Raw genomic sequence first — 22,883 nt, forward strand, 5'->3', positions numbered from 1 at the left:
ACCATGTTATAAGGGAAAATAATAATGATCGGGTCTCCATCCCGATCATCTCCTAGCAACCATGCGTGAAAATCGCACCGCATCCGCACTTGCTTGCGGATGCTTGCGATTTTCACGCAACCCCATTCACTTCTATGGGGCCTGCGTTGCGTGAAAAACACAGAATATAGAGCATGCTGCGATTTTCACGCAATGCACAAGTGATGCGTGAAAATCACCGCTCATGTGAACAGCCCCATAGACATGAATGGGTCGGTATTCTGTGCGGGTGCAATGCGTTCAACTCACGCATCGCATCCACGTGGAATACTCGCCCGTGTGAAAGGGGCCTAAAGGAATCTGTCAGTTTTTTTTATCATTCTAAACTGCTGACAGCACTAGGTAGAGATGGGAATGGGACTAGAAAGAGAAGTATGTACAAACCTATATTTGGGGGGCTTTTCTCATCAGGAGTAATGTGAATATAAAGTTTCATTCTGCCAGATTCACCTCTTGCTAGTGCCCAGGATGGGGCTTTGTCAAATGCTCTCTGCACTGAGTTGCATCACAGCCCTTTGAGTGACAGATGTGTTGGTCTCATAATTCTAGAGCTGTCACTCAGAGCAGAGGGGAGGGGTTGTAAAGCAGCTCAATGCAGAGAGCACTACAGTCGTGGCCAAAAGTTTTGAGAATTACATAAATATTGGAAATTGGAAAAGTTGCTGCTTAAGTTTTTATAATAGCAATTTGCATATACTCCAGAATGTTATGAAGAGTAATCAGATGAATTGCATAGTCCTTCTTTGCCATGAAAATTAACTTAATCCCAAAAAAAACTTTCCACTGCATTTCATTGCTGTCATTAAAGGACCTGCTAAGATCATTTCAGTAATCGTCTTGTTAACTCAGGTGAAAATGTTGACGAGCACAAGGCTGGAGATCATTCTGTCAGGCTGATTGGGTTAAAATGGCAGACTTGACATGTTAAAAGGAGGCTGATGCTTGAAATCATTGTTATTCCATTGTTAACCATGGTGACCTGCAAAGAAACGCGTCCAGCCATCATTGCGTTGCATAAAAATGGCTTCACAGGCAAGGATATTGTGGCTACTAAGATTGCACCTCAATCAACAATTTATAGGATCATCAAGAACTTCAAGGAAAGAGGTTCAATTCTTGTTAAGAAGGCTTCAGGGCGTCCAAGAAAGTCCAGCAAGTGCCAGGATCGTCTCCTAAAGAGGATTCAGCTGCGGGATCGGAGTGCCACTAGTGCAGAGCTTGCTCAGGAATGGCAGCAGGCAGGTGTGAGCGCATCTGCACGCACAGTGAGGCGAAGACTTTTGGAAGATGGTCTGGTGTTAAGAACGGCAGCAAAGAAGCCACTTCTCTCAAAAAAAAACATCAGGGACAGATTGATCTTCTGCAGAAAGTATGGTGAATGGACTGCTGAGGACTGGGGCAAAGTCATATTCTCCGATGAAGCCTCTTTCCAATTGTTTGGGGCATCTGGAAAAAGGATTGTCTGGAGAAGAAAAGGGGAGCGATACCACTAGTCCTGTGTCATGCCAACAGTAAAGCATCCTGAGACTATTCATGTGTGGGGTTGCTTCTCATCCAAGGGAGTGGGCTCACTCACAATTTTGCCCCAAAAACAGCCATGAATAAAGAATGGTAGCAAAACACCCTCCAACAGCAACTTCTTCCAACAATCCAACAGTTTGGTGAAGAACAATGCATTTTCCAGCACGATGGATCACCGTGCCATAAGGCAAAAGTGATAACTAAGTAGCTCGGGGACCAAAACATTGACATTTTGGGTCCATGGCCTGGAAACTCCCCAGATCTTAATCCCATTGAGAACTTGTGGTCAATCCTCAAGAGGCGGGTGGACAAACAAAAACCCACTAATTCTGACAAACTCCAAGAAGTGATTATGAAAGAATGGGTTGCTATCAGTCAGGAATTGGCCCAGAAGTTGATTGAGAGCATGCCCAGTCGAATTGCAGAGGTCCTGAAAAAGAAGGGCCAACACTGCAAATACTGACTCTTTGCATAAATGTCATGTAATTGTCGATAAAAGCCTTTGAAACGTATGAAGTGCGTGTAATTATATTTCGCTACATCACAGAAACAACTGAAACAAAGATCTAAAAGCAGTTTAGCAGCAAACTTTGTGAAAACTAATATTTGTGTCATTCTCAAATTTTTTGGCCATGACTGTACAATCAGAGTAGACAACCAAAATCAGATTGGTGAGCGCTGCAGCTGCTTCAATTGCATACCATCTACATTGTAATTACAGGCTTGTATAAGAATCCAGACTGCTTCTAAATAATCCTCAGAATTCATGTCCACCACCAAAACAACCCTTACCCCTACGCACACTAGGCATTAGCGTAATTACAGCTTGCTTTTATTCACTTGTATAGGAGGAAGTTGCAATTACTCTGCACTGAGCACAGCTGATTAGTTAAGGGGGTTGTCATTAATATCCTGTTCTAGGAATACTACTTTAAGGGATTACTACTTAAATGTATTCATTGTCAAAAAACAAACAAACAAAGTTGGGTTTTTACAGTTTACTTTTATACTGTTAAAAGGGATTTGGCAGCTGAGCTCCTGAACATGTGGGCACACTTCCCCTGTAAATTATCTGATTAAAATAATAGGTTAATGCATGAAATCAGTGATGAGCGGCATGGGGAATATTCTAATTCGCAAATATTCGCGAATTCGAGATCTCCAGTCATTTTCTTGATTGCGAAAATCGGCAATCGGAAAATTTGAGGTAAAAATTAGTGATACGAAAAATTGCGATCAACTCCTAAAGTCAAAGTTATTGCAGCCTTCTCATTGGCCCACAAGCAAGAAGCAGTGAGGGATCATAGGTACTGATGAAAAAAAAATCTAGAATATTCACGATTACGAAGATATCACACTATATTCTAGATATTAGAATATTTGCGATCAACACTATATGAAATAACTCAATAGATGTATTTCTAAGCAATCACGTAACATGTATATATCAGAATAATGATCTTCGATATAAACAGCTAAAATGAATTACTAACTTTCCCAAATTCTACATTTGAATAAATCATTATGAAATACTCTCTGGCTATTAAAAAAATAATGAAGGTTGCATTGTAGTTAAATATTTTCATTACCTGTGTTTGTGCGATATGAGGTGGTATGTGCTGGTAGTATTGGATCTCCCTGACTTTGGCTTAGACTTCTCATTGGTGGCTTCTGATAAACTCTGTCTTCATAAATGGGCTCAATGTGATGTTCTGGTGATTGTAATGGCCTCAGTTCAGGAGCTATGTGACTGTGTTGACTAGTGTACGATGCTCGAGATCCTGCTAGGAAAAAAAAAACATAAGATGCAACTTAGTTTAATGAACTGTAACCTAGAAGTATTAAAAGAGAAATAGAAATACATTAGTAACTGCCTTTCTATTACCTGCATAAAAGCACAGGAAAAATGGTTAAGATATATTTCTAAATTGTAACATAAAAGTGGTTTCAGAGAAAAATAAATATACACTGCTCAAAAAAATAAAGGGAACACAAAAATAACACATCCTAGATCTGAATTAATTAAATATTCTTCTGAAATACTTTGTTCTTTAAATAGTTGAATGTGCTGACAACAAAATCACACAAAAAAAAATAATGGAAATCAAATTTTTTAACCCATGGAGGTTTGGATTTGGAGTCACCCTCAAAATTAAAGTGGAAAAACACACCACAGGCTGATCCAACTTTGATGTAATTTCCTTAAAACAAGTCAAAATTAGGCTCAGTAGTGTGTGTGGCCTCCACGTGCCTGTATGACTTCCCTACAACGCCTGTGCATGCTCCTAATGAGGTGGCGGACGGTCTCCTGAGGGATCTCCTCCCAGACCAGGACTAAAGCATCTGCCAACTCCTGGACAGTCTGTGGTGCAAAGTGACGTTGGTGGATAGAGCGAGACGTGATGTCCCAGATGTGCTCAATTGGATTCAGGTCTGGGGAACGGGCGGGCCAGTCCATAGCATCAATGCCTTCGTCTTGCAGGAACTGCTGACACACTCCAGCCACATGAGGTCTAGCATTGTCTTGCATTAGGAGGAACCCAGGGCCAACCGCACCAGCATATGGTCTCACAAGGGGTCTGAGGATCTCATCTCGGTACCTAATGGCAGTCAGGCTACCTCTGGCGAGCACATGGAGGGCTGTGCGGCCCTCCAAAGAAATGCCACCCCACACCATTACTGACCTAATGCCAAACCGGTCATGCTGGAGGATGTTGCAGGCAGCATAACGTTCTCCACGGCGTCTCCAGACTCTGTCACGTCTGTCACATGTGCTCAGTGTGAACCTGCTTTCATCTGTGAAGAGCACAGGGCGCCAGTGGCGAATTTGCCAATCTTGGTGTTTTCTGGCAAATGCCAAACGTCCTGCATGGTGTTGGGCTGTAAGCCAACCCCCACCTGTGGACGCCGGGCCCTCATATCACCCTCATGGAGTCTGTTTCTGACCGTTTGAGCAGACACATGCACATTTGTGGCCTGCTGGAGGTAATTTTGCAGGGCTCTGGCAGTGCTCCTCCTGTTCCTCCTTGCACAAAGGCGGAGGTAGCGGTCCTGCTGCTGGGTTTTTGCCCTCCTACGGCCTCCTCCATGTCTCCTGATGTACTGGCCTGTCTCCTGGTAGCGCCTCCATGCTCTGGACACTACGCTGACAGACACAGCAAACCTTCTTGCCACAGCTCGCATTGATGTGCCATCCTGGATAAGCTGCACTACCTGAGCCACTTGTGTGGGTTGTAGACTCCGTCTCATGCTACCACTAGAGTGAAAGCACCGGCAGCATTCAAAAGTGACCAAAACACCAGCCAGGAAGCATAGGAACTGAGAAGTGGTCAGGTCACCACCTGCAGAACCACTCCTTTATTGGGGGTGTCTTGCTAATTGCCTTTACCTGTTGTCTATCCCATTTGCACAACAGCATGTGAAATTGATTGTCACTCAGTGTTGCTTCCTAAGTGGACAGTTTGATTTCACAGAAGTGTGATTGACTTGGAGTTACATTGTGTTGTTTAAGTGTTCCCTTTATTTTTTTGAGCAGTGTATATATTCACCTAACCGATCCTCCACTGTCGCTCATTACAACTGTGACAGGTAACCCAATGCTCTTTGCCTCCTGGTAAATACTGCAAAAATACTGCAGAGGGGTGTGGATTAAAAAAAAAATTCACAGTAAGGCCCCTTTCACACGAGCGAGTATTCCGCGCGGATGCGATGCGGGAGGTGAACGCATTGCACCCGCACTGAATACTGACCCATTCATTTCTATGGGGCTGTGCACACGAGCAGTGATTTTCACGCATCACTTTTGCGTTGCGTGAAAATCGCAGCATGCTTCTCTTTGTGCGTTTTTCACGTAACGCAGGCCCCATAGAAATGAATGGGGTTGCGTGAAAATCGCAAGCATCCGCAAGCAAGTGCGGATGCGGTGCGATTTTCACGCACGGTTGCTAGGAGACGATCGGGATGGAGACCCGAACCTTATTATTTTCCCTTATAACATGGTTATAAGGGAAAATAATAGCATTCTGAATACAGAATGCTAAGTAAAACAGGGCTGGAGGGGGTTAAAAAAAATAAAAAGTCATTTAACTCACCTTTATCCACTTGCTCGCGTAGCCGGCATCTCCGTCTGACTCTTTTACTGTCTAGGACCTGTGGAGATCATTAACTATAGTTTAAGGACCTGGGATGACGTCACTCCGGTCATCACATGGTACGTCACATGATCTTTAACCATGGTGATTCACCATGGTAAAAGATCATGTGACGTACCATGTGATGACCAGAGTGACGTCATCCCAGGTCCTTAAACTATAGTTAATGCTCTCCACAGGTCCTAGACAGTAAAAGAGTCAGACGGAGATGCCGGCTACGCGAGCAAGTGGATAAAGGTGAGTTAAATGACTTTTTATTTTTTTTAACCCCCTCCAGCCCTGTTTTACTTAGCATTCTGTATTCAGAATGCTATTAATTTCCCTTATAACCATGTTATAAGGGAAAATAATACTATTTACAGAACACCGATCCCAAGCCCGAACTTCTGTGAAGAAGTTCGGGTTTGGGTACCAAACACGCGCGATTTTTCTCACGCGAGTGCAAAACGCATTACAAGGTTTTGCACTCGCGCGGAAAAATCGCGGGTGTTCCCGCAACGCACCCGGACATTTTTCCGCAACGCCCGTGTGAAAGAGGCCTAAGAGTTCTACATATACTGTATATTTGTTGCCTGAAAGATCTGTCACATGAGTATGCTGCCTGTGTAAATCAGCATATTACAGATGCAGCTCTGCCTGCCTATCAGCCAAAAAAGAACGAAAAAAAACTTTTGTGCTGAGCTAATAAGAGCCATGAAAGAATACTGCTGTCTTTTAGTTCAAGTCTCCTTTATTCATGAGGAGAACATTCTCCTCCCTTGTCGGCTGGGCCTTCTGAGCAGGATGGGTGAGTGTTCCAGTAGCCAGGCTCTCGGAGAGCAGGGATATATTGCCGGGCAAAGACTGCCCTAGCTGGGTAGGAAATGGTGTTGAAAAAGTCGCAAGCACGCAGTTTGTGACTTTTTCATGCCAGAAAATTACATTTATGATAAATCTGCCCAATAATTCTTTTACACTTTACTACATTTGAACAAAAAAATAAAACTTTAAAAAATAAAAAAGCAAATGTTTTTGCATTTCCACATCCCAAGACCCATAACTTTTTTACTTTTCTTTCTATGGATGCTGTGTAAGGGCTTAATGTTTGCAGGAAAACTTTTTTTTTTTTTTTGTAAAAGGCGTTCACGGTACAGGATAAATTACATGATAATTGTGTAGTGTGAGTCATTACAGGTATGGTTATAGCAAATACAGTATGTGGAGGGGATTTTATTTTTGCAATTTTTTTCCCCATTAGCTTTTTTCCCCCATTTGACTCGCAAATGTATTCAATAATTTAAACAATAACTTGTTTTAACCATTTATCTGCCGCTTCTATAAAACCCTGCACTGCTTATGCAATGCAGAGTATATTACTGTCAGTGCTATTCTGACATCCACCAGCAGGCTGCTGTGCCAGAGAGGAGCAACCTGTTAACATACACTACAAGCAGGGCTGTGGCATTCCATGGATCCCAGACTGCTGTGCATAGACATTTATGGGGTGCAGATGAGAGACAGTCTCTTGGGAGTCCGCTCCTTCACTTGGCCATGAATGTTAGTGACCGTGGCATCTAAGCGGTTAAACAGCACTTCTGCTGGTCCAGGCCATTAGATCAGGAGCCAAACTGTCTGCTCTTCACTGCATGACTGATCGGCTGCTGCTCCGTTTACGTCATGTCAAATGGTCATGTGACGCAAGGGGATTACATCTCTAATGCTGACAGTGATTGGCTGCAGTGGTGTCAAATCAGAAGTTTACATGGAGGGATCCGAGTCAAACTGCGAAGGCTGGGGGGAGGGGCGAATGAGCCAGGACCCAGTGCCAGGGATCTGGTAAGTATGATTACCAGTGCGGGTGCCACTGGTGTGTAAGGTCTGGAAATTAGTACATAACCCTTTTAACACTTTGTGTAGCAGTGCAGAGGACAGAGAGGAGAAATGCTTTCTTCTCTTCACCTTGATTGCGAAGTCCAGACTGCCTTCATACTCACAGCTGACTCTATTGTGGCCTGTTCTTGCCGCTGGCACCACAACCCTACCCCCTACCTGTGGCGACTTGGTTGCCTGGAGGGGGTGAAAAATGTAAAAAAAAAAAATGCCTCTCTGGTCCCATTCACCTCTGTCCTCGGCACATGCCCTTAAGTGCCTAATTAGAAACACGGCCCTGTCTATCTTCCCAAATATAGAATTGGTCTAGGTTTACATCTATATCGCAAGAGATCACTTGGTCCAAGTCTGGGACAATTCAAGTTAGAGCAGCCAGGTCTTACAGTTTTGCTTTGTAAAAGTCCAAAACTTATTCTGGGTTGTTGGAAAATAGTTTGATTCACAAGACAAATCACTGCAAAGAGGTGTAAATGGATTTACGCTCTACTACCTGAATTGACAGGGCGTTGAAAAATATTCAGATTAAAAACTTATAGGAAGGGGTAATATGTATCCCAAAGTATCAAAACTGTATTTATATCTACAATGAACTGGTATCTATGTTGTTGTCTGCAATAATTTACTACACCAGATACCAACTATCAGCTGGTGACTATAGTGTCGTTCAGCATACAGCATTAGGCCAAAATATGCGGTGCCTCCTTCTACTGCAAACTTGTAACACATATAGACCACAAAGTATTCAGCCCCTGTATTACCAAGAAGTTCAGCAGCGCCGAGACCGCCGCCTCACCACAAGTTCGCTGATAGCCCTGACTTTGCCCGTAAAGAATTAATTCTGCAACAAACCATTGAATGTTTTAAGGCCCAACTAAAGGAACGAAAACACACTCAATACCTGAGGGACACTGCTGACTTTAGAGAGGGCCATATACTTGAATTTGGGGCAAAAACCACCAAGGTTCTAGAAGTGGAAACTGAACCCTCATCCTCGGAAGGTGAAACTGAGTCCAAAGGAGGAATCATTCCGGCTACGCAATTCCCCATTTTTTTAACTGTCAGGGATAGGGCAAGAGGTAGGTCTAGAGGGGGCAGAAGAAGGAGACCATGTCATAGGGGTGTTTTTTTAGGGACATCATCAACAATGGCCACTAATGCACTAAAGAACAGGAAAAACCAATAAGGGATCCACAACTATGTGTAAGAAGGTACAAGGAATCGTGGATGATAGATACGTGTGACCAAGGTTCCTGGCCTCGGTGGAGTAAGAGCCGGTTTTTATGTGTCAACAGCAGTTGCTGTTTGACACCTTGATACTTAGTATGGCTGTAATAGCTAACCCGGGATGGCTCTTACTGGGAGTAGTCAAAGTTCTGGGTGGGTGAATACTCCCCATGTTCCAGGCCAGGTTTTGCCAGGCATGAAAACCAGCCAGCGCTGTCAGGTCGGAAGGATTACCTCTGTCTGACAGTGGAGCTCAGGAGGTCTGTGTCCTGTGATCTGAGGGCTGTGTTGGGATCCGCGGCTTAAGCCGGGTTGGAGGGCTCAGGCCCCTAAAGCCTGCTTGTGGACTTGACAAAGCAGAACTACCACAGGGTGTGAAGTAACACCCAGGAGAAAAGGTGACTGTTATGTATATGAACTTTTCATGTGTGTCAACAATCACCAAGTAACTTGCGCTTTTGTTTTGCTTTCACATGTGAATAAACACTGATGTTTTGAACCAAGAACTTGTACTTTGCCTCTGTGCTGCACCCGCTAATCCTAACTACCAGAGCGAATCCCCACAATTGGTGGAGAATGCGGGCAAGCGCAGTGAGGCTGGCGTGAACGCCGATATATTTTTTTTGGTTTGCATTTTTGGGCATGGTTGTATGTCGTGCATCAAACCAGCGGTATTACAACCAGTACCCCACGACAAAATGGAGGTTGTTGTGAAGGCCCTCATGGAAGCTAATCTACAGCTGCGAGAGACCAACCTGCACCAATGGGAGGCTAATAAGCAACAGCAAGAGACCAACCAGTTGCTGCTACAACACGTGATGGCTTTGTAGACAGCAGGAGCAGCCACAAGAGTCCACGATGCCCGTAAAGCAGTCCATGCAGTGATCCCTAAGAGGACACCCACAGACGATATTGAAACCTACCTGGTGATGTACGAGAACGTGGCCACCAGGGAAAAGCTTCCCCAAGACCAGTGGGCTGAGGTCATCGCTGCTTTCCTGGCATCAGAGTCCCAGCACGTATATTTTGACTTGCCGGACCATCAAGCAGTCGACTACCCGAAGGTAAAGGGTGAGATTTTGGCAAGACTGGGGGTAAATGTGTTGGTCCTGGCCCAGCGGGTACATCAGTGGGGGTTTAAGCAGGCTGAGCCCGCGAGACCCCAGTATTATTATTTACTCCACCTTTTGCAAAAGTGGATACAGCCTGATGTGCTGAGTCCCACGGCTATGCTGAATAGACTATTGGCTGACATATTCTGGAGGGCGGTGCCACCCCCTCTCCAGCTCTGGATCAGCCAGGTGTCTTCTGGAAATGCCCTGGAAATGGTGGACCTGGTGGAACGCTATGAGGCCACTAAGAATCTTAAGGGGGGTTCTTTCGGTAGGGGGGCAGGAAAAACCCAGAACTCCCCACACCAGGCCCAATGGTATGAGCCGGTGAAACCCACCTGGGAGGTTCCCACTATGGGCCAGACCCAGGTAATCTTCTGGTGGTGTCAGGAATCTAGCCATATAAGGGCTTAGTGTCCCCATCGGGTTGAGCCCATGGACACTAATTGTGGTTACCGTCAGTCACTGTATGCTATCAAACTGTGTGCCACAGGTACCCCGGAGGCTCTAGACCACTTGTTCCAGGTGGAAGTTGGAGACCATCAAGCTGAGGCGCTGCTGGACTCAGGGAGCTTGGTGACCATAGTAAGGGCTACCCGAGTGTGGTCCGCTAAGTATACTGGCCAGAAAGTTGGGGTGATGTTCATTCACAGAGACTTAAAAGACTAACCCACAGCGCTGGTGACTCTAACCATGGTAGCCGGCAGGTGGACCCACGAAGTGGCAGTCGCCGCAAACTTGCTGTCACGGCCACGGTTATGGTCGTGACTCCTTGGGAGTCGCATACAGTTGCCCGCGGTTTTGGTTGTTGTGTCAACCGCAGCTGAGGCATTATGTAGTTGGCCTCGGTGCGGTTGCTGCGGACAACAGACTTGTGTGCGGTTCCCGGGGAGTTGTTTTGGATGCACGTTTGTATGTCTGGTGTGCACTGTGTTTTATGTTTGTGTGCGCACGGACATCATTCCTCGCACTGTGGTTGCCCGTGGCAACGTTTGGTTGTATGTGTACATGTGGTGGCAGTGTCCCGGCCTTCGGGCTGACTCCCAGGACACGCTTGCCACCCATGTCGTTGCTTGCGGCAACGGCCACAGTGTAATCTGTTGGACACTTTTTCCTTTTTGTGAGTTTCCCTTCTGTGGTGTGTGTAGGGTTAACCATCCCTTCCCAGTGTGTGTGTGATGTCACTGGGTGTGTCCTTCCTTTGGTGTGGCCACTTTGGGCCTATATAACCTCTCTCTGTGGCAGGGCTTAGGAGGTTGCTTCAGCATGCTTGCTGATAGCAGCCTCCTGTGTTTTTCCATCTGCCTGTGAGAGCCACCACTGTGGTCATAGATTTAAGTTTAAGTTTATGTTTTATGCCTTCTTGTATGTCATGTTGTATGTGATGTTCTGTTGGGACCTTCCTTGTCACTTTTGTGCAGTTTACGTTCTGGATTCCTGTTGCTCAGGGATCCAGTCAGCAAGGCTGTGGCAGGTTGGAGGAACTTCTAGTTCGCCTGCCATACCCGTAAAACTGTTTGTGTCCCCCTTTTTCCCAACAGCTTGGCCAGTGAGACTCCTGCTCCTCCGTGCCTAGGAGGAGTGGGGCGTCTTACTCTGACTCCTAGCGCAGGGACCGGACGGAGGGTGAGTTAGGGATCCGAGGTTCCTGCGCATGGGTCCTCCTACCTTTAAGGTCGGCCCATGCAGTTAGGAGTTAGGGTCAGGGTAGGGACGCTGTTAGGAGGTGACCTGCTCCCTATCCTGTTCTCCTGGCCGAGTAGGCCTACAGCATCTGGCATTGCACGGCTGAGGATTTCCCCCATCCTCAGCCGTGACACTTGCACTACGAACTCATAATAGGGAGAGACTTTCCGGGTTTCCCGACCCTATGGCCGGTTGTGAGAGCGACTGGTACCTCTTAGTCAGGGGTGAGCCCAGGAGATTGGCCTTGTTCAGGAGGATCCTGAGGCAGAAGGGACAGCAATAGGGGTGACCGCCATCTTGGTGGAAGAGGGGGAGACAAACATGCGTAGGGTAATGTTGGGAAACGTGGAAGAATTGCCACCGGGACCTGAGTTGGCAGACCTCAATGTCTCCGGGGAGAATATCGGTACAGCTCAAAGTTGAGACTCAACCCTATCCCGAGCTTGGGAGAATGTGGTAATAATTGATAGGGTAACCAAACAACCTGGGGGAGAGTCGATGTTTCCCCGTTTTGTGGTCAACCAGAATATTCTATATCGGATAAACCAGCTGCGGGGTGAACCCATTTACCAATTGGTGGTGCCCCGGGCTTATCGAAAACTCGTGTTAGAGTTTGCCCACCAACATGTTCTTGGGGGGAATCTGGGACTGCAGAAGACACAGGACCAGATACTACAACGGTTGTACTGTTTATAGAGGTGGAAGACTTTTGTAAGTCTTGCCCGACCTGCCAAACAACTAGCCCCCAGCACCTGTTCTGCAGTACCTTAGTGCCTCTCCCAAATATCGAGACTCCATTTGAAAGAATCGCTATGGATCTCGTAGCCCAGTACCGAAGTCTGCTAGAGGGCACCAACATATCTTGGTAGTCCTAGACTACGCCACTCGGTATCCGGAGGCGGTGCCACTGCGACATAAATCGACCAAACTCATAGCAAAGGAGTTAATGAAGATGTTAAGTAGGGCTACGTAAAGAGGTTCTGACTGACCAGGGGACCCCTTTCATGTCCAAAGTCATGTTGGAACTCTGTAAGTTGCTGAACATCAAGCAGATACAGATGTCCATCTATCACCCGCAAACTGACGGCCTAGTAGAAAGGTTTAATAAAATGTTAAAAACTATGTTAAAACGAGTAGTGTCTAAGGATGGGAAGGACTGGGACCTCCTTCTTCCCTATCTTATGTTTGCAGTGCGAGAAGTGCCCCAGGCCTCTACTGGGTTCTCGCCCTTCGAACTTCTATATGGCAGACATCCACGTGGTCTGTTGGATATTGCCAAAGTGGCGCGGGAGAAACAACCCACACCATATAAAAGCGTTATTGAATATGTTACACAGATGCAGGAACGTATGGAAACCGTGTTGCCACTGGTAAAGGAACATTTGGAGGCAGCTCAGCGAGCTTAAAGTCGGGTGTATAATTGGCAGGCTCGTATCCGGATCTTTAACCCAGGAGACAGTAGGTTACTGGCTAGTTGGCAGTACCCTACAAGGTACTCGAAAAGGTTGGAGAAGTAAACTACAAGCTACACCAGCCAGGGCGTTGGAAGCCGGAGCAGGTGTACCATGTGAATTTGCTCAAACCTTGAAAAGATAGGGAGACCAGTACTGACGATAGCCCGCGGCCGAGTTTTCTAGGAGGAGAGGTTCCGGACCCTCAGTCTGATGTAAGGAAAGTGGTTGCCACAGTGAAGATTGCTGACAGCCTCTACTCTAAATAGACTCAGGAGGCCAGGGAGTTTGTCAGCAGGAACATGGACATGTTCTCAGACCTCCCTGGACGCACTTCCATAATCCAGCATGACATTTTCACTGAGCCTCAGGTTGAAAATCCAGTTGAAACCGGATAACCGAGGCTCAGCGACAAGCATCTCGAGGAAGTGAAGCTAATGCTGCAACTAGATGTCATTGAGGAGTCTAAACGTGAGTGGGTCAGTCCGATAGTCTTAATACCAAATACGGACGGGTGTTACGATTCTGTAACGATTTCCGGAAACTAAACGAAATCTCCAAGTTCGATGCGTATCCCATGCCCCGGGTAGACGAGCTGATAGAGATGTTCTGACTAGCCTGGTATTTTTCTGGCAGGTACACTTAACGGAGGCGGCCAAAAAGAAAACTGCTTTCATTACACCGGAGGAACTATACCAGTATAAGGTGTTACCCTTTGGTCTGCATGGCCACTTTCCAAAGGCTAATGGACATTGTTCTGCGACCATATTGTCGGTACGCTTTGGCTTACCTGGGCGATATTGTGAACCACAATACCGACTGGGAAAGTCACCTGCCCAAAGTGCAGGCTGTAGTAGACTCCCTTCGGAAAGCTGGACTAACCGCTAATCCCAAAAAATGTGCGACAGGATTAGAGGAGACAAAATACCTGGGGTATGTCATAGGGTGCGGAGTGATCGAACCCCAAGTAAACAAATTAGAGGCGATAAGAAATTGGCCCTGACCTGTCACCACTAAACTCAAGTGGATGAGCCAGGCCAAAGAGAGAAATGTCTGAGTCACCAGGTGGCTTCTGTCCTTTCAAAACGTTAAGTTCTCCGTAGAACACAGGGCAGGACGGTTGCAGGGAAACGCGGATACCCTGTCCCGAGTATACTGTATGGCAAGTGTTCACCCCCTCACGGTTAAACAAAAGGGGGAGGTATGTAAGAAGGTACAAAGAATCATCGTGGATGATAGGCACATGTCATCAAGGTTCCTGGCCTCGGTGGAGTAAGAGCCGGTTTTTATGTGTCCGCAGCAGTTTCTGTTTGACACCTTGATACTTAGTATGGCTGTAATAGCTGATCTGGGATGGCTCTTACTGGGAGTGGTCAAAGTGCAGGGTAGGTGACTACCCTCCATGTTCCAGGCCGTGTTTGGCCAGGCATAAAAACCAGCCAGCACTTCCAGGTGGGAGGGATTGCCTCCGTCTCACAGTGGAGCTCAGGAGGTCTGTGTGCTGTGATCTGAGGGCTATGTTGGGATCCGCGGCTTGAGCCAGGCTGGACGGCTCAAACCGCTATGATGGCGAACAGGCCATCTAACGCCTGCCTATGGACTTGACAAAGCAGAACTTCCAACAGAGTGTGAAGTAACACCCATGAGAAAAGGTGACTGTTTTGTATATGAACTTTTCATGTGTGTGAACTATCCCCAAGCAACTTGCGTTTTTGTTTCGCTTTCACGTGTGAATAAACACTGATGTTTTGAACGATGAACTTATACAGTTCCTCTGTGCTGCACCCGCTAATCCTAACTACCAGAGCGAATGCTCACATATGTAATGACATGGAGACTGATCAGCTGCAGATCATTAATCTCTCTGATAGATCCCTTAATTTAGCGGAAATGCTGATCCTTAAAAAAGGTCCTTCATTTGTCCCTACATGTGCTTTTAACCTCTTTGAATGGGTTAAACATTTGTCCCCGTTTGTAAGTAAACTTAAGTGGATAGGCAACAATGTGCGGAATTAGGGATTGATATCGATGAACTCATTGATGTACGTCTTTTGGTGGATTTGATGGAAGAAGGGGGGGGGGGATCTGGGTGAAGGACCATTTTCATACCTCAGGCTCCCATCCACAAAACACCAATGGGGGTTAATACCTGAAGAGAAATGTGACTCCATCTTGTTTCTTCTAAATATGTAAAGAATTGTTATAACATCTCACCTACGTACTGTTTCAAGTTCCCCCGCTGTGAGTTAGGTTCACTTATCTATCCCAGGACAGATTCTGGGAATCTCCCAGAACTAGTACAAACGTTCTTGTCTTATTCAGGTTCATTCGGCACAACTGCGTACATTCTTATATGTGACTGATTAAAACCTATTATGTTTGCTTACTGCACGTACACATACCATATAAGGATGTTCCGGTAGTATGTGTATGAGCACCAATGTTTATCTTTTATGATTGGTTTAACGCTGTTGTTATGCAAACTTTTCTACTGCCTATATAAGGCCAAGCGATAGCATAGTAAATAGAGTTGAGCGAACACCTGGATGTTCGGGTTCGAGAAGTTCGGCCGAACTTCCCGGAAATGTTCGGGTTCGGGATCCGAACCCGAACCGAACTTCGTCCCGAACCCGAACCCCATTGAAGTCAATGGGAACCCGAACTTTTGGGCACTAAAAAGGCTGTAAAACAGCCCAGGAAAGAGCTAGAGGGCTGCAAAGGTAAATCCCCTGCAAACAAATGTGGATAGGGAAATTAATTAAAATAAAAATAAAAAAAATAAAAATGACCCAATATCAATTGGACAGAGGTCCCATAGCAGAGAATCTGGCTTCACGTCAGCAGAGAATCAGTCTCTTCATGCCATAGCAAAGAATCTGGCTTCATGTCAGCACAGAATCAGTCTCTTCATGCCATAGCAGAGAATCTGGCTTCATGTCAGCACAGAATCAGTCTTCATGTCATAGCAGAGAATCAGGCTTCACGTCACCCACCACTGGAACAGGCCACTGTCACACATTTAGGCCCAGGCACCCAGGCAGAGGAGAGAGGTCCAGTAACAGAGAATCTGGCCTTATGTCAGCGCAGAATCAGTCTTCATGTCATAGCAGAGAATCAGGCTTCACGTCACCCACCACTGGAACAGGCCACTGTCACACATTTAGGCCCAGGCACCCAGGCAGAGGAGAGAGGTCCCGTAACAGAGAATCTGGCCTTATGTCAGCGTAGAATCAGTCTTCATGTCATAGCAGAGAATCAGGCTTCACGTCACCCACCACTGGAACAGGCCACTGTCACACATTTAGGCCCCGGCACCCAGACAGAGGAGAGCGGTCCCGTAACAGAGAATCTGGCCTTATGTCAGCGCAGAATCTGTCTTCATGTCATAGCAGAGAATCAGGCTTCACGTCACCCACCACTGGAACAGGCCACTGTCACACATTTAGGCCCAGGCACCCAGGCAGAGGAGAGAGGTCCCGTAACAGAGAATCTGGCCTTATGTCAGCACAGAATCTGTCTTCATGTCATAGCAGAGAATCAGGCTTCACGTCACCCACCACTGGAACAGGCCACTGTCACACATTTAGGCCCCGGCACCCAGACAGAGGAGAGCGGTCCCGTAACAGAGAATCTGGCCTTATGTCAGCGCAGAATCTGTCTTCATGTCATAGCAGAGAATCAAGCTTCACGTCACCCACCACTGGAACAGGCCACTGTCACACATTTAGGCCCAGGCACCCAGGCAGAGGAGAGAGGTCCCGTAACAGAGAATCTGGCCTTATGTCAGCGCAGAATCAGTCTTCATGTCATAGCAGAGAATCAAGCTTCACATCACCCACCACTGGAACAGGCCACTGTCACATATTTAGGCCCAGGCACCCAGGCAGAGGAGAGAGGTCGCGTAACAGAGAATCTGGCTTCATGTCAGCACAGAATAAGTCACCATGTCATAGCAGAGAATCAGGCTTCACGTCACCCACCACTGGAACAGGCCACTGTCACACATTTAGGCCCCGGCACCCAGACAGAGGAGAGGTTCATTCAACTTTGGGTTGCCCCGCAATATAATGGTAAAATGAAATTAAAAATAGTATTGAATGAGGAAGTGCCCTGGAGTAGAATAATATATTGTTAAGGGGAGGTAGTTAATATCTAATCTGCACAAGGGATGGACAGGTCCTGTGGGATCCATGCCTGGTTCATTTTTATGAACGTCAACTTGTCCACATTGGCTGTAGACAGGCGGCTGCGTTTGTCTGTAATGACGCCCCCTGCCGTGCTGAAAACACGTTCAGACAAAACGCTGGCCGCTGGCAGGCCAGCACCTCCAAGGCATAAAAGGCTAGCTCTGGCCACGTGGACAATTTGGAGACCCAGAAGTTGAATGGGGCCGAACCATCAGTCAGTACGTGGAGGGGTGTGCACAGGTACTGTTCCACCATGTTAGTGAAATGTTGCCTCCTGCTAACACGTTCCGTATCAGGTGGTGGTGCAGTTAGCTGTGGCGTGTTGACAAAACTTTTCCACATCTCTGCAATGCTAACCCTGCCCTCAGAGGAGCTGGGCGTGACACAGCTGCGTTGGCGACCTCTTGCTCCTCCTCTGCCTTCGCCTTGGGCTTCCACTGGTTCCCCTGTGACATTTGGCAATGCTCTCAGTAGCGCGTCTACCAACGTGCGCTTGTACTCGCGCATCTTCCTATCACGCTCCAGTGTAGGAAGTAAGGTGGGCACATTGTCTTTGTACCGGGGATCCAGCAGGGTGGCAACCCAGTAGTCCGCACACGTTAAAATGTGGGCAACTCTGCTGTCGTTGCGCAGGCACTGCAGCATGTAGTCGCTCATGTGTGCCAGGCTGCCCAGAGGTAAGGACAAGCTGTCCTCTGTGGGAGGCGTATCGTCATCGTCCTGTGTTTCCCCCCAGCCACGCACCAGTGATGGGCCAGAGCTGCTTTGGGTGCCACCCCGTTGTGAACATGCTTCATCCTCATCCTCCTCCACCTCCTCCTCATCCTCGTCCTCCTCGTCCTCCAGTAGTGGGCCCTGTCTGGCCACATTTGTACCTGGCCTCTGGTGTTGCAAAAAACCTCCCTCTGAGTCACTTCGAAGAGACTGGCCTGAAAGTGCTAAAAATGACCCCTCTTCCTCCTCTTCCTCCTGGGCCACCTCCTCTTCCATCATCGCCCTAAGTGTTTTCTCAAGGAGACATAGAAGTGGTATTGTAACGCTGATAACGGCGTCATCGCCACTGGCCATGTTGGTGGAGTACTCGAAACAACGCAACAGGGCACACAGGTCTCGCATGGAGGCCCAGTCATTGGTGGTGAAGTGTGTCTGATCCACAGTGCGACTGACCCGTGCGTGCTGCAGCTGAAACTCCACTATGGCCTGCTGCTGCTCGCACAGTCTGTCCAGCATATGCAAGGTGGAGTTCCACCTGGTGGGTACGTCGCATATGAGGCGGTGAGCGGGAAGGCCGAAGTTACGCTGTAGCGCAGACAGGCGAGCAGCGGCAGGGTGTGAACGCCGGAAGCGCGAACAGATGGCCCGCACTTTATGCAGCAGCTCTGACATGTCAGGGTAGTTGCGAATGAACTTCTGCACCACCAAATTCAGCACATGCGCCAGGCAAGGGATATGCGTCAAACCGGCTAGTCCCAGAGCTGCAACGAGATTTCGCCCATTATCGCACACCACCAGGCCGGGCTTGAGGCTCACCGGCAGCAACCACTCGTCGGTCTGTTGTTCTATACCATGCCACAACTCCTGTGCGGTGTGGGGCCTGTCCCCCAAACATATGAGTTTCAGAATGGCCTGCTGACGTTTACCCCGGGCTGTGCTGAAGTTGGTGGTGAAGGTGTGTGGCTGACTGGATGAGCAGGTGGAAGAAGAGGAGGAGGAAGCTGAGTAGGAGGAGGAGGAGACAGGAGGCAAAGAATGTTGCCCTGCGATCCTTGGCGGCGGAAGGACGTGGGCCAAACAGCTCTCCGCCTGGGGCCCAGCCGCCACTACATTTACCCAGAGTGCAGTTAGGGAGATATAGCGTCCCTGGCCGTGCTTACTGGTCCACGTATCTGTGGTTAGGTGAACCTTGCCACAGATGGCGTTGCGCAGTGCACACTTGATTTTATCGGACACTTGTTTGTGCAGGGAAGGCACGGCTCTCTTGGAGAAGTAGTGGCGGCTGGGAACAACATACTGTGGGACAGCAAGTGACATGAGCTGTTTGAAGCTGTGTGTGTCCACCAGCCTAAATGACAGCATTTCATAGGCCAGTAGTTTAGAAATGCTGGCATTCAGGGCCAGGGATCGAGGGTGGCTAGGTGGGAATTTACGCTTTCTCTCAAATGTTTGTGAGATGGAGAGCTGAACGCTGCCGTGTGACATGGTTGAGATGCTTGGTGACGCAGGTGGTGGTGTTGGTGGTACATCCCATGTTTGCTGGGCGGCAGGTGCCAACGTTCCTCCAGAGGCAGAGGAAGAGGCCGAGGCGGCGGCAGCAGCAGCAGAAGAGGCCGAGGCGGCGGCAGCAGCAGAAGAGGCCGAGGCGGCAGCAGCAGAAGAGGTAGCAGGGGGAGCCCGAGTGACTTCCTTGTTTTTAAGGTGTTTACTCCACTGCAGTTCATGCTTTGCATGCAGGTGCCTGGTCATGCAGGTTGTGCTAAGGTTCAGAACGTTAATGCCTCGCTTGAGGCTCTGATGGCACAGCGTGCAAACCACTCGGGTCTTGTCGTCAGCACATTGTTTGAAGAAGTGCCATGCCAGGGAACTCCTTGAAGCTGCCTTTGGGGTGCTCGGTCCCAGATGTCGGCGGTCAGTAGCAGGCGGAGTCTCTTGGCGGCGGGTGTTCTGCTTTTTGCCCACTGCTCCCTCTTTTGCTACGCTGTTGGCTCGGTCTCACCACTGCCTCTTCCTCCGAACTGTGAAAGTCAGTGGCACGACCTTCATTCCATGTGGGGTCTAGGACCTCATCGTCCCCTGCATCGTCTTCCACCCAGTCTTGATCCCTGACCTCCTGTTCAGTCTGCACACTGCAGAAAGACGCAGCAGTTGGCACCTGTGTTTCGTCATCATCAGAGACGTGCTGAGGTGGTATTCCCATGTCCTCATCATCAGGAAACATAAGTGGTTGTGCGTTAGTGCATTCTATCTCTTCCACCCCTGGGGAAGGGCTAGGTGGATGCCCTTGGGAAACCCTGGCAGCAGAGTCTTCAAACAGCATAAGAGACTGCTGCATAACTTGAGGCTCAGACAGTTTCCCTGATATGCATGGGGGTGATGTGACAGACTGATGGGCTTGGTTTTCATGCGCCATCTGTGCGCTTTCTGCAGAAGACTGGGTGGGAGATAATGTGAACGTGCTGGATGCACTGTCGGCCACCCAATTGACTAATGTCTGTACCTGCTCAGGCCTTACCATCCTTAGAACGGCATTGGGCCCCACCAAATATCCCTGTAAATTCTGGCGGCTACTGGGACCTTAGGTAGTTGGTACACTAGGACGTGTGGCTGTGGCAGAACGGCCACGTCCTCTCCCAGCACCAGAGGGTCCACTAACACCAACACGACCATGTCCACGTCCGCGTCCGCGTCCCTTATTAGATGTTTTCCTCATTGTTCCCGATCACCAAAATTTTGAGAATGGCAAATTTGGGAATAGTTTTTCAACCCAGAACAAAAAGTGTGCTTTTACGGTCACTACAAATAACTTGACCAGCTAAAACAGTACAGATTTGGTTGAATAGAAATGTGAGGCCTGTTTTTTTTTGCGCTGTGTGACAGGTATAGGTTTAATCACAGAATCAGACTTCTATCTGCACGGTAGCGTGTGTCTTAGGTTTTTCTGAATAACACTATCAGTACCTTCAATGTAAGATATCCTTTTTGGGATAGATTTCAAGTAGGCCTCAAAAACCAGAAACTAGTTATTTTGAGAATGGGAAATTTGGAAATAGTTTTTCAACCCAGAAAATAAAAAGTGCTTTTACGGTCACTAGAAATAACTTGACCAGCTAAAACAGTACAGATTTGGTTGAATAGAAATGTGAGGCCTGTTTTTTTTTGCGCTGTGTGACAGGTATAGGTTTAATCACAGAATCAGACTTCTATCTGCACGGTAGCGTGTGTCTTAGGTTTTTCTGAATGACACTATCAGTACCTTCAATGTAAGATATCCTTTTTGGGATAGATTTCAAGTAGGCCTCAAATACCAGAAACTAGTTATTTTGAGAATGGCAAATTTGGGAATAGTTTTGCAATCCAGAAAATAAAAAGTGCTTTTACGGTCACTAGAAATAACTTGACCAGCTAAAACAGTACAGATTTGGTTGAATAGAAATGTGAGGCCTGTTTTTTTTTGCGCTGTGTGACAGGTATAGGTTTAATCACAGAATCAGACTTCTATCTGCACGGTAGCGTGTGTCTTCGGTTTTTCTGAATGACACTATCAGTACCTTCAATGTAAGATATCCTTTTTGGGATAGGTTTCAAGTAGGCCTCAAATACCAGAAACTAGTTATTTTGAGAATGGCAAATTTGGGAATAGTTTTTCAACCCAGAAAAAAAAAAGTGCTTTTACGGTCACTAGAAATAACTTGACCAGCTAAAACAGTACAGATTTGGTTGAATAGAAATGTGAGGCCTGTTTTTTTTTGCGCTGTGTGACAGGTATAGGTTTAATCACAGAATCAGACTTCTATCTGCACGGTAGCGTGTGTCTTAGGTTTTTCTGAATGACACTATCAGTACCTTCAATGTAAGATATCCTTTTTGGGATAGGTTTCAAGTAGGCCTCAAATACCAGAAACTAGTTATTTTGAGAATGGCAAATTTGGGAATAGTTTTTCAATCCAGAAAATAAAAAGTGCTTTTACGGTCACTAGAAATAACTTGACCAGCTAAAACAGTACAGATTTGGTTGAATAGAAATGTGAGGCCTGTTTTTTTTTGCGCTGTGTGACAGGTATAGGTTTAATCACAGAATCAGACTTCTATCTGCACGGTAGCGTGTGTCTTAGGTTTTTCTGAATGACACTATCAGTAACTTCAATGTAAGATATCCTTTTTGGGATAGGTTTCAAGTAGGCCTCAAATACCAGAAACTAGTTATTTTGAGAATGGCAAATTTGGGAATAGTTTTTCAATCCAGAAAATAAAAAGTGCTTTTACGGTCACTAGAAATAACTTGACTAGCTAAAACAGTACAGATTTGGTTGAATAGAAATGTGAGGCCTGTTTTTTTTTGCGCTGTGTGACAGGTATAGGTTTAATCACAGAATCAGACTTCTATCTGCACGGTAGCGTGTGTCTTAGGTTTTTCTGAATGACACTATCAGTACCTTCAATGTAAGATATCCTTTTTGGGATAGATTTCAAGTAGGCCTCAAATACCAGAAACGAGTTATTTTGAGAATGGCAAATTCGGGAATAGTTTTTCAACCCAGAAAAAAAAATGTGCTTTTACGGTCACTAGAAATAACTTGACCAGCTAAAACAGTACAGATTTGGTTGAATAGAAATGTGAGGCCTGTTTTTTTTGCGCTGTGTGACAGGTATAGGTTTAATCACAGAATCAGACTTCTATCAGCACGGTAGCGTGTGTCTTAGGTTTTTCTGAATGGCACTATCAGCACCTTCAATGTAAGATATCCTTTTTGGGATAGATTTCAAGTAGGCCTCAAATACCAGAAACTAGTTATTTTGAGAATAGCAAATTTGGGAATAGTTTTTCAACCCAGAAAAAAAAAAGTGCTTTTAAAGTCACTAGAAATAACTTGACCAGTTAAAACAGTACAGATTTGGTTGAATAGAAATGTGAGGCCTGTTTTTTTT

At 46.8% G+C, this 22,883-nt stretch overlaps 1 protein-coding gene across 1 annotated transcript in view; it reads right to left on the reverse strand.

Annotated features, from left to right (window-relative positions):
• CTNND2 (catenin delta 2) overlaps window positions 1-22,883 on the reverse strand; it is a 1,763,242-nt gene that overhangs the window by 1,332,600 nt on the left and 407,759 nt on the right. Inside the window, 1 exon segment of the mRNA XM_040431740.1 lies at window positions 3,150-3,344. Within this exon segment, the coding sequence (XP_040287674.1) occupies window positions 3,150-3,344 (195 nt within the window).

The sequence above is a fragment of the Bufo bufo genome, chromosome 5 (assembly GCF_905171765.1).
Source record: "Bufo bufo chromosome 5, aBufBuf1.1, whole genome shotgun sequence".
Taxonomy (NCBI): domain Eukaryota; kingdom Metazoa; phylum Chordata; class Amphibia; order Anura; family Bufonidae; genus Bufo; species Bufo bufo.